This window comes from Coenobita brevimanus, chromosome 74, assembly GCF_032717465.1.
Source record: "Coenobita brevimanus isolate Jiangsu-jjx chromosome 74, ASM3271746v2, whole genome shotgun sequence".
NCBI classification, from domain to species: Eukaryota; Metazoa; Arthropoda; class Malacostraca; order Decapoda; family Coenobitidae; genus Coenobita; species Coenobita brevimanus.
In genome coordinates this window covers 5,656,080-5,668,849 of record NC_137027.1, presented here as the reverse complement: position 1 = coordinate 5,668,849, position 12,770 = coordinate 5,656,080, and the positions used below count along the sequence as shown (strand labels likewise).

Sequence of the window (12,770 nt, the reverse complement as noted above, 5' to 3'; positions counted from 1 at the left end):
GTGTTTTGTGTGCTGTGTGAGTCTTGTGTGTGTTTTGTGTGTTGTGTGAGTCTTGTGTGTGTTTTGTGTGTTGAGTGAGTCGTGTGTGTGTTTTGCATGTTGTGTGAGTCGTGTGTGTGTTTTGCATGTTGTGTGAGTCTTGTGTGTGTTTTGTGTGTTGTATGAGTCTTGTGTGTGTTATGTGTTGTGTGAGTCTTGTGTGTGCTGTGTGTTGTGTAAATCTTGTGTGTGCTGTGTGTTGTGTAAATCTTGTGTGTGTTGTGTGAATCTTGTGTGTGTTTTGAGAGCTGTTTGTGTCTTATGTGTGTTCTGCGAGTTTTGTGTGTGCTCTGTGTGTTGTGCATATTATGCTTATAATACAGAACATTTAGTGATTATAACATCTGCATGTTGGCAAGGTGCTTACATTAATTCTTGTAGCCATGTAAGAAAAAAGAGTGATTTGGCTGTGTGGCCAGCAGGAGGCAGACCTTTACATAAAAAAGGCTTCCAATACTGAACTACTGTTGATTTGGTTAAGAGGTTGATTCTCAGAATAAGAGCCATATTATCCAAGGGCCTTCCGTAGACATGAACATAAATTATAACTCAAAGCAAAATACATATAAAAATACTAGACAGGTGTGCTGGAAAGTCTGTTTAGAGAAACAGTGCTCATATAAAGAGAACAAGAGACATTAAAAATGCAAAGATGTGGCAATATGCCTGTTGAGAGAAACAGTGCTTATAAGAGTGAACAAGAAAGTCATTACAAAATAGAAAGATGTGCTGAAATGCCTGTAGAGAGAAACAGTGCTCATAGGAGAATAACAAGAAAAGGCAGAATAAGATGAAAAGATGTGCTGAATGCCTGCTGATAATGAGAAATACAATACTGCTAGTAAGAGATAACAAGAAAGACAATAAATAGGAAGAATGGCATTAGTTGTGCTGAAATGCCTGTTGAGAGAAACAGTGCTCATAACACGAGAAAGTAGTGGTTAGTCACAAAGGCATGAGTGCATAAAAGTGCTGAGGACAGAACCTGTTGCCTGTGCTGTGCTTTATGCCAAAAAAAAAGAACTGGAATGTGCAAAGGGATCACTAGCATGCAGGTGTCAATACTCACCACCATCCATATCTGGCATTCCTCCATTATCTGGGGTGAACTCTCCAGATCCTGACCCAATATAGCAGTCCTCATCATCACAAGGACGTCCACCTGGTCCAGGTTCTCTGTCAGGCATGTAGGTGCGAGGTGGAGGCTTTGTCATCGGGGGTTGGGTGGGTGGGATGTAGACTGGGGTGATGAGGTCGTCTCCTAGTGGCCAAGGACAAGGGTATGGTTAGCTGGGCATTACCTATTTGACTGCTAGGGTTTCCCTCAAATGAAGAAAATAGTCTACTGTTAGCTTAAATAAAATTCTAGGTACCAGTATTAGAGGAAGAGATAACTGGATATAGTTTCTGGAGCCTCTGACTGCTAGGATTTCTCTCAGTTGAAGAAAAGCTTGCATTGGTCTGAATATAATACTGCAAAGCACCAAAAGCTGCAAAAAGTTACAGAGGTGCTGCTGAAGCTGATTTGGTAGTTTACGAAAATGCACTCTCAGTATATAAAAAAAATCATATATATTCTTTTCCATGGTATTCAAGAAGGCCATCAAAAGCTTCAAGAATAACTACAATAAGAGACCGCAGACTCACATCCTATGAAAACATTGTACGGTACAAGGGAAATTCTTATAGTCTTAACTCACTGTTCTTCACTATTAAGTTACATCAGTCTTAATGATCCTTATAAATATCCAAGGTATTTAGCTACAATACTTAGACTGATAGAATTCAAAAAGGACAGCCTGACTATCTTTAATCCTGGAAGAGATGGCCATGAACAAGAGGAATGGAAATGAAGAAATATCCTCACCTGAACCAGTGTCAAATTCTGGAATGCATTCATCCTCATCATCCATGTCACAACCAGACCCAGCCCCACTGAACACAAGATCATCCCCCTCCCCTGGTGAGGGTCCAGGCAAAGGTGGAGTCTGAAAGGGGTAAGTTAGATATTAAAGTAATCAAGACTGGGCTGAGCTAATTTACTGAGGCAAAAATAAAAACAATATAGCCAGTCCTTAGTTATAGTCTTAATGAGTTCCATCAAAATGCCACAGCTACGGCAAATTGACTTAAGATCTCCCCCCACAAGGGATGAAAAAACACAGAAATCATAGTATATCACAATGTTTGTTCATGAAATGCCATTCATTAATATGAAATCATGTTTCCCTTGTTTTTCAAGACCAGATGGATGCATTTTGGCATGGAATCACTTAGATCTCTAAAGTTATCTAAGTACATTTCTTTGCACCAAACATCTGTCAGTTCAGTCTTGAGGTCGTCCAAATTGGGTGTAAACCTCTCTGCCATGATTTTTTTCATCTTTGCCAAGCAGTTTTCTATCAGATTTAGATCCAGACTATTGCCAGGCCAGTTGAGGACCTCAATCCGATTATCCTGAAGCCATTTTGTTACCTTTCTTGTGACATGGAGCTGAATCGTGCATGAAAAAGTCGCACCCATGAATTAACAAAAAAGTTTAACAAATGATCTTTCAGAACTTGAATGTACTGGCCACCATTCATCATCAAGTTCTTAGAAAGAAAGTAGAGGCCTCCCCTTCCCATATCACCTGAGAAACACCCCCACACCATTACTGATTGTCTGTGCTTAACAGTTGGCACTGTGTAAGCAGGGTCATATCGACTACAGGAGGCAGGGCGACAAACCTTGGCAGAACGCACCTGGAACACTTGAAATGTGCTTTCATAGGAAAACATAACTTTTCCCCACTTATCCAATGTCCAATGTGCATACTTCTTGGCAAACTGAATGCGATGCTTCTTTATATGGTCAGTGAGATGCGGTTTCTTGGCTGCGGTGTGGCTTGGCAAACCCAGAACCTTCGGCAAGCGGTGCTGGATAGTTCGAATTGAGAGGTCTTGTAACAGCTACGGATGCATTCTCTTAAATTCTGCTGCTGTCGGTCGAGCATTCTTGATTACTTCCTTCTTCAGAAGCGTATCTGTACCTATGGAAGTCGTCCTCTTCTTTCCACTGCCACGCTTGTGCTCTGGTATGACATCAGGTGGCAGGGTGCACGCTACAGCAAGAATCTTCATGATGGTTGACTTTGCGCGTTCAGTATGTTCACAAATCGTGTTGATAAGGACATTATCCTGCCTCCAAGCAATGATACGGATCCTCTAATCCCTTAAGCAGCACTTTCCAGGCATGACAACTCGACTCTAAGAAAATAACAGGGCAAACAAAAAAAGAGGGAGGTGCAAGCTCTGAGCGACGGGAACTCTCGCTTCTGGGCAAGCACTGACGTGCTGAGTGTTTCACCACCTCCTGCCAACACCAGAGGAGTTGCCAGTTACTTCTTGCCCAAAAAATTCACTTGGTAGAGGTGGAAATACAAAGCAATGACAGACAACTCTCCCAGCAATTCTGTGTGTAAGTCCTAAGTCAACTTGCGGTAGGTGTACTTTAAAGTGAAACAACACTATGTGAGGCATGCTTTTAGTTCATGACTAAGATGTTAAAAACCCTAAAAAACACTAGTTTCTGATTTCTAAACAATTCTCTAGGGATTCATAATGCAACTTCAAGTGAAAAATAGGTGTTAACTTAGCAGAAAGTAAAAAATGAATCAACTAAATTCAAAGAACCTTAGATAGCTGTTAGCTGTACAACTATACAACTATTTCATTACATAAATCTTTACCTGTACATTTAATTGTATGATTCTTCAACTATAAAAAATGCTGTGCAACTTACTCGCTGCCATGGGTTGAGACTATCTGCCGGTGGCTGAGAATTGAGGTCCCTGGGCAAATTCATCAACAAGTGAACATCTCCCTGCACCTCCACTCTGGGGTCTCGCTCAGCTGCCAGGTCTAAGGGACGTTCTCCATTGAGCACCACACCAGATACAACTCCCTGTAAGAGAACATATATCATCAGTCAACACAAGAGAGTTTAGCCAACTGTACTGTTAAATATAAGCTTTTAAGTTTATTTTATCTTATTCTTGCTTAAATACATAGATAATATTTTATCACAATGTATGTCATAATACATGGATAAATAATGCATTTCACTGTACAATCTCGTAGCTTCCCCTACTTGTATTTTCCCTTTCTTATTCTTTTTTCCTAACCAACCCCTCTGAAGGAATGGAAACTTTGGTTAGGAGATTATGTAAATAGAAATAATGAAGAAAATTATTGTCTTGTTTTACACCCAGGTGACCATTAAACCCTTGAATGATCTTATTCATCTCAGGGTAGAATTTATAATCATTAACTTCAATATTATGGGATCTCTCAACTAATTTGCTTGCAGCAAGAATAAACTACATAGGACTTCACCTGGAGTCCAGTGCTTAATGCCCAGCTGACAGTTTACCCACCTGGAATGGTCTTTCAATGTTTGTTGCTCTCTTTGACCTGCGGCCCCCAATCTGCAGACGGGACTGAGCATTGAACACAGCAAGCTGGTGGCCTGTAGAATGAAAAAAAATATACATATATATATATTTTTAGCTTGGCAAAATAGAGCACAGCAAGGGATACTCTTAGCCAAATCCATCGTTCCTATGCTGTAATAACTTACTACTGTATGTCAACTTCTACAATGCTAACACTCCATGGTTCCTATGCTGGAATAACATTGCCATCGTAAAGTCTTGCTATTCTAATATGCTACCTTTACTCCTTGAACCAAATGACAAATATCAGAGGTTAATTCTTGCTATCTCCAGGAAATTTTATTTGACTCAGGAAAGATTTGCACTTGTGAATAGGTCAGTTAAAGCTACATCTAACTCTTCTAGTTTGAGATGTCTCTCCTAAGCTGAACAAAACTTTTCTGGAGATATCATACAAAGGATGAAAAATGTCACCTGAATGAAGGAGTAAATATCAAAGATTTCTAAGCTTTATGAAGTGTGAGTTAAGGACTGTACTACATCACCAAACACTAAACTGAATATTTCTAATTAAGCATGGCAGCTATAAATACATATAAAATCTCAGGGATGAGTATGTCATATTGTATCAACTTACCAAAATACAGTACAAAAAATTCTATATTGTATTTACTTAAAACACAAATATTCAGAGTACAGTAAATTACTGTATTAGAAACACTTTTATTAAAGACAGTAATTACCATAAGTGTAGATAAGCAGTATCACTTTACTCAGAAATATAATAAGCTCTACACACTGACAAAAGGGTCAGACAGGTGGTCCATGTTACATGGTTGGAGAAGTGCTAAAAAGATCACATTTTTGTCACATAACTCATACTGTAAATTGAGGAATCTTTGGTAAATTTGCTTCAAGTGTTGAACTGGAACTTTATTATGCAATTTTGTTGTGGTTTACTGTAGACATAATTGCAAAAGGACATGAAGAAGGCAACATATAACATAGACTTACTATACTTTCAGCTTAATTCAAATATTATATGATGGAAGGAATACTGGTTATCTATACTTGTGATTAATGCTGCTACAAGGGCAGAGAGTGATCCTTGCAGAACCAGGTGCTATTATTACTGTATATGACACATAATAAGTTACTGGTGCATTTTGGTCTACCATGAATGTCAGTGGTAAGGATTTATGATGAAAGTGAACTGAGTGGATTAAAAACAGTGCAGTAGTTGATATAACAAGAATGGTTCAGTCAGGAAATATCCACCATTTGTCTTACCACTGGCGTTCTATTCTGTGATACCAAAAAGTTTCTGGTGCAGATATTACATAATTACATTAGTGTGCGGTGAAATAATATCATCCATGCGGTGGTGGTGGTGCAGTGCTTAAGATTCCAATCAATAAACCCAGCTCAGTTCAAAGCTAATTATTAAGCTCATTTAGAGGCAGGGAATATAGATGTGAAAACAGCATTAAGGCAATATTTGTCAAGCATTATGAAAAAGCAACAGCTATCAATCTGAGCTGGATTTACCTGAATATACGCCATACAAAAAAGCCATTTTCTCAGTCACTGCTTGAGGAACAGCTACCACATGAGGTTAAGAGGCCAAAATTATACTGTGCAGCCTCAAGCGTGTGACCCTGGCCCAACCCATGCATCACCTCCCACCTTCCACTGGCCAGATGGAGGCTCAAGTGTCATGGGAGAATTGAGGTCACTCTGTACCAAGCTTATTGAACAGCAGCTCTACATGAGGCCCTATATGGCTCTGGAGTTGTGTGCTAGATATCAGTGTGATATCTAGGTGTTCAAAATGGGTGTACAATGTAATTAATATGATACTGCATGAAGCTAAGGAATATGTTTTACCTGTATGATGGTAAGAGAATATCAAATGAAATTCATCTATGCAAATTCAAAGTAAGTTTTAAAAAGACTAGAAGACATTCTTTCTCATAAAAAATGGTTGAAGATTTTATTCCTTACATACAGAGTGTTGTACTGAAATAGTATTACCAGCACACTAACAGAAAAAGTAATACAAAACAGCTGATACTTTCAAAATACAAGTTCCGTGAGTGTGATGAGTAAGAAGGTAACAGTATGAGCAGCATCAATGACAACCACTCTAATGAGGTCCAACTGCATCTTCTTAAACCAAAGTAAAATATTGGAGACCATCAAGTAGTACACACATACTAGAAAATGTGGAACAATAGCCATAATCATATTAAATTGTGCAGGAAACTTGAGAAGAACACTGTGCATATAATATTCATCATCAAATATATCAAGGATTAAAAAAAAAAAAAAAGTGTGAAGATTTTGCCCCCACCATCTGTAGTAAGGGGCAAGAGAGAAAGCAGTGAGAATCAAGAGTGCAAGAGCATCGTGCATTAGTGCATGTGGCAGTCTCAGAATAACGTGCCCAACAGCGACGGATCAACTGTGAGGTCTGCTGTGAGTAGGGCAAGTCAAGAATTAATGAGAGTGCCACAGCAACAGACCCATCACAAGCTACAGGAGGTTGTGTGCCTTAGAGAATGGAAATTTGGTGTGGTATGTGCTCAGAATTTTGAGTGTATTAAGAGGCGATCCTCACCATGCCAGATTCCAGACCTTAGTTTCTTCAACGTTTTGAGGTCAGAAAGCTGAATAACTTCTGCAAGGAAATAAGGTCAAGTTTTGTGATGTCCCTTCTTCTAAACAGTGCATGATGTTATGTGTGTCCAGGTATTTGAGTCTTGAGACTTTGTCCTGTTCACATAATTTACATCATGTTGATAATAATATTGTAATCCCTCTTCCCCCTAATTCATTCTCATTACCAACAAGCTCATTTCAGATTATAAAAATTATAAGAATCCTCATCTCAGTTATTAGGTTTTACTTATAACGATTAAAAATGATTTATATTTCCAATGCTCCACTTCCTATGCTGGCATATGAAGCATATCGATGAACATCTTCAAATTACTGTATTTTATTAATTCAAACATCATAAGAAATGCAAAAAATCATTCCTGCATACAATTAGTGCTATGAAGTAGCACTGGTTTAAAGGAACCGTTTTATGTTTTCTTTTAATCTCTGTCATGGATTAAACTTAAAGCCTACAGTATCAATACATTTACTATTGTATCAACTTTCATTCAGACCCATGAACATAATACTGTACTTCATAAATGAGTTAAAAAAATAAAAGGCATATAAAGAAAACCTGAAAGAAATAATTAGAATAATATGATAAATAAGTGGAGTACAGTACAGTATATCACAACTAAGAATAAATCACAGTATATAAACTTCATTACCAAATGAATTACTGACAAAGCAGTAAGAAGGAACTAGTGATATTGTTGATGTTGTGGCCCCAGGTTCATCTGTACATGAACCATATGAACTGTGGACTGAGATAACAGTCTACCATCTGGGGTACGGAGAGAGCCGAGTGATGTAAAAAAAAAAAAAAAAAAAAAAAAAAAGTAATTAAAGTTTTGAACTCAGCAAATGAAAATGTAAACAAAAACTCCCTGAAACCAATCTACAATAATAAAACTAATCAAGCAGGGAACTCACCAGAGGGGTTCTTTTCTCGCATCTCATAATCATCAACTTGAACCGTGGCATTGGGGCCTGAGCGAATGAAACGAACAACATGGTACATTCCATCGTTGACCTTGGACAAAATTTCGCCAATAGGATGGTCCTCTGTACCCATATTGTAAATCATAAAGATATTTCCATCCACCTGTAGTGAATAACATCAGTGCATATTAGCTTAATAAAATATAAGGATTTATTCTGGAAGACATTTACACTTAGACTGATACTGTATGTCAAAAACATAACACAACATGATACAGTATTGACAAACTGCTCTCACAGTCTCAAGGTCTACGTAGTCATCAAGATATTTATATTAAGACATTATAATATACCATAACTTAATACGACAGTGATAAGCTGTACTAACAATTTCTAGCTCTAGATAGTCATTGGAGTTGGCTGAGTCAAGGCGAAGGACAACAGCATCATCCTGGTGAGTCATGAAGCCAAGTGCCAAAAGGTCACGACGAGAATCAGGCCATCGTCCCTCAGGGTACTGGAATGTCACCAGCCCCGACCCATGGCCAAACTCATATGCCGTTGATTCTGCAGAGAATGAGGTACAGCTAAGGCTAACTGTAGCATATGAAGTACAAATATTATTGACAATAATGTTTACATATGACCTGGTACTTAACTGAATTCTGTAGCCAAGCTAGTTTGCAGAAAAACTTTTAAAATATAAAACAGACACTGAAATGTAACTAACCATCAGAGCATGTAGGTCCAGTGAAGGAGGTCATGTCACAGTTGCAGGAGTATGAGTTCCACTGCTGAACACAGGTACCACCATTGGCACAGGCATTTCGATGGCACTTGGTACTGGGACCTAAGAGAATGATATACATCAACTACTATTAGAAAGTTCACACAAACATGCAGCAAACAAAATCTCTTAATTATCAACCTAGTTTTCTGTCCTGTAATCACACAAGGTGAGGAGATATTGAAGACAATTCCTAGATTTCTTGCAGGATATAAATCAGAGGAGAAAGGAAGTGATAATATCTCTGAGGCCATCTGCAACACATGTGATGGGAAGTGAGGTCACTCTATGGCTATACCAGTATAGTTTCATTTACAGAATCAGCTGATCTGATCGTTCACCTTCACAGCCTGGGTATACATGATTGGCCATGATTGGGATGTCCTTGCTGGCTGGGTCTGGAGCTTCACCATTGAGGTCAAGGGATGCCATACAGCCTTCAAAGCCTGTACGTGATGCCACATGACGAGGCAGCATTGTGTACATCTCAGGAGGAACACCACCTATGTGTGCCAAAAGAGAAGATTACAGTGTTGTTCTAAAAAAGGGACCACGGTGAGGTTTAGTAATGGGCCAACAGCCAATCGCATTTTATCACCCCTTGAAGTCTACGGACCTATGGCTAAGGTAGTCATGTACTGTACAATACTTTCATTACAAAAAAAAAAGTACAAGGGTCAATCCTTTGCTACCTCTCTGAGGAACCCCAGTGTTTAATTACATAGAACAACATATCAGGAGGTATTGCTGTGGGAGAATTATGCAAAGAACTAGACTGGAAGCTTCTCAAAATGTCTGATGTACAACCAGTCTTTCATTTGATCAATTACATTCCCAAAGGACAAACTTACCAAGGTAGAGGAATCCCTGAAGATCCAAGGTGTCGCTTCCACCACCACCATTGGTGACTGTGGCAATGTTATCGTCAACCATGAGGGTGTGCTGCAGTGAGGATGGTCGGCTCACTGTCACAACATGCCACTTGTTGTCATTAAGTGCCATCTTATTATTGTCCCGGATGCGGATTGGCCGATCACCAAGGTTAAATGTCAGGTGGACATGGCCATTGACCAACTCAAGAGCCAAAAAGTCATGGCCTGAGGATGAGAGAAGCAGTATGAGGTTAGGATTTATATCTTTAAGTGCAATGCTACAAAAGAGAGTATATTGCAGTCTGAACTTTCTAGGAAACCTTCCCTTTTTTATCAATGAACCACCATGGATAATTTAACAACATACAGTATGGGTCTTTATTTCACAATGCTATGAGCTCTTCAAACAGAAGATATCATATTCACATATTGAAGTTGTGGTACTGTACCTTCACACAAACACAACTTCTGTGTGGTTATTTCCTTCAACAGACATTAAATATCACTGTATGAATATCTTCTTACCTTTTCCACCATTGTACATGAGGAGGCCAGAGGGTTGGAGGGTCTTGAACTGGAAGTAGATATTGGTAGTGGAGTAAGCCTTGAGCTGTGGCAGAGCAACAAAACCAGCACGAGACTTGAATGTGACTGGGTGATGCACAACCTGAGGGCCCCTTCCAAACACAGCTGTTACCTGGCCATTTGAAAGTAGCAGTTAAGAAAATGGACAATGGAATGAATTAAATGTTCCAAATATTTAGAGGAAAACCAATGATATAAATAGGTCACAAATGACAATGACTGTACAGGTACTGTACTGCATACCTTGGTCATTTTTACAACATACAGTTCAGATAAAGAAAAAAAAATCCACTGAGAAGCAAGTTCTGATACAGTACAAGAGTCAATAGTAACTTATATTAATTTTGGTTATGGTGGATAAAGAGGCAAAATTAACACACCCTACTAGAATGAGAAGGCACTGAAGACACCAACTCACTTCAAGCCTGCTGAGGTGTCCAGCACGTGCCATCTCAAACACATATTTCCCATTAATATAAAAGCTCTGCATCTGCCCAATGAATGCAGGGATGGAGTCAGATGCTGGTCGCTGCCTAGGGTTGGAGTCATTGCCGATCATACCAATATGAAGATCTCTGTACTGGAGGATGCTGTGTCTGCCCATTGTGTGGTCTGAGGAGCATAACATGATATAGTAAATGCAAAATGTACTGAATAAATAAATCCTGTTTTGTTAGATATTACTAGTAGCTATGATATCACTGACATACCATTTATATTGCTAACAATATTGTTTCTGCATTATGAAAATACAGAGCTTTTTCTGTGATAAAGGCTGAAAGTATATTTGTACCCATGCAGACTCTGATGAAAAGGGCTTGATATTAAAGAAAAATGTCTATCTATCTATCTATTGTCCAGATGCCTTAATCCCATAAGGGGTGGCCATAAACAAATCGCCTCTATGTTGCCCTGTCCCCTGCCGTTTCACTGCCCTGCTCCCAGCTCACACCTCACTCTCTCATATACCTCTTCATTCCATCCTTCCATCTCATCTTTGGCCTCCCCCTCCCTCTCCCCCCTTCCACCTCACTCACACACACTCTCCTCCTCAGTCTCTCGCTCTCCATCCTCTTCACATGGCCAAACCACCTAAGTGTGTTTCTCCTAGTGCTTCCTATCACATCCACATCCACACCACAATGGTTCTTCACTTCCTCATTTGTCAATCTGTCTCTCCATGTCACTGTTAATAAAACTAACTATGTACAGGGGAAAAGTATTACTCCTGTTGTTTTAATCTCAAGTTCATATTTATCTGTCTTCCACAGAAAAAAGCTAAAGTAAATTATACAGATACTTACACACTTATTTAGTTTCAAGTATAACTACTTACCAAGAGTAGGTGCTTCATTATCTACTTGTAGGGAAATCTGAGTGGCTCGTCGGATGAGCTTTACAGAATGCCACTGTTGGTCATTCAGTCCATTGCCAACATGAACCACCTGTAAAGGATGCGCACAGAATGTGCATTCATTCAAACTCTCATATCTTACTACAGTATTTTTTTTATATATCCAACAACATAAAATTCTTGGCAGAAAAGCATCTTAACAATGTGTGTGTGCTGCTTTCAGTCATATAAATTGCTCAGATGGAAGAATTATACTCACATATGGAAATATTGTTTATTGGGAAGATGCAATAGCATCAACTTTGACCAACACTGTTGTATCTTCATAATAAACATTTCTATAAGTGGGCATAATTCTTCCAGCCCATAACTGTCCTTGAAGTTTTATTCTTGCTCCACATACCTTGTCTTTATCACCCAGTGTAACAGTAAGCCTCAATTTGCCAGCCTGGAGTGCCAATTCAAGCTTATCTGAGGAGAGGTTGGAGGTGGTAGCAAGAAGGAGTCCCACAGGACGATTAGTGCGGAATCTGAAGCTGATGTCCTCAGCCTGTGTGTTGATCTCCTCAGCTGACAACATCTTCACATACTGACCACCATCAAAGCTCAGTGTTGCTGCATCTGGGGAGGATTAAGTCATGTCAGCTCTTACACAGTTAGGTAATGAGATTAGAATGAAGTGAAATAAAGCGAGAACAGAGAAAAAGAATATCTCACAAACTTGATCTACAGGTGGGTCCATAACAGCAATCCTCTTTTTTCCACTTTATCAAATATTATTATCTGAGGCTTCAATCTGCAGTGACACTTCCAAAGGAAATCGCCATTATCATCATCATCACTGTGACTTTTTTCCCACCTAAGAATGCAAGGAATATAAGAGATAATGTCTTACCCTTGCCACAGGTTGGTCCCACAAAAGAAGTCTGAGAACAATCACACACAAAGCGTCCCCATCCCTCTTTGCATGTGCCCCCATGCATGCAGGGGTTTGATGAGCAGGATCCACCATCACTATGGCAGAAGTTCACGATTGACCCTAATGAAACCATGGTAAGGTTAAGCACAAGAACTGTAGGTATCAATGATGAT

General features: G+C 39.2%; 1 protein-coding gene across 1 annotated transcript in view; it reads right to left on the bottom strand.

Moving 5' to 3' along the window:
• The window catches only part of Nrx-1 (Neurexin 1), a 207,987-nt gene that overhangs the window by 5,104 nt on the left and 190,113 nt on the right, over positions 1–12,770 (bottom strand). Inside the window, exons 12-26 of the mRNA XM_080278572.1 lie at positions 12,574–12,717; positions 12,082–12,299; positions 11,661–11,769; positions 10,743–10,936; positions 10,265–10,436; positions 9,719–9,964; positions 9,209–9,370; positions 8,811–8,930; positions 8,469–8,647; positions 8,072–8,243; positions 7,095–7,154; positions 4,457–4,548; positions 3,823–3,984; positions 1,907–2,027; positions 1,109–1,300 (exon numbers count right to left, since the gene is read on the bottom strand). Coding sequence (XP_080134698.1) covers positions 1,109–1,300; positions 1,907–2,027; positions 3,823–3,984; positions 4,457–4,548; positions 7,095–7,154; positions 8,072–8,243; positions 8,469–8,647; positions 8,811–8,930; positions 9,209–9,370; positions 9,719–9,964; positions 10,265–10,436; positions 10,743–10,936; positions 11,661–11,769; positions 12,082–12,299; positions 12,574–12,717 — 2,343 coding nt within the window. The remainder of the gene's footprint in view (positions 1–1,108; positions 1,301–1,906; positions 2,028–3,822; positions 3,985–4,456; positions 4,549–7,094; positions 7,155–8,071; positions 8,244–8,468; positions 8,648–8,810; positions 8,931–9,208; positions 9,371–9,718; positions 9,965–10,264; positions 10,437–10,742; positions 10,937–11,660; positions 11,770–12,081; positions 12,300–12,573; positions 12,718–12,770) is intronic.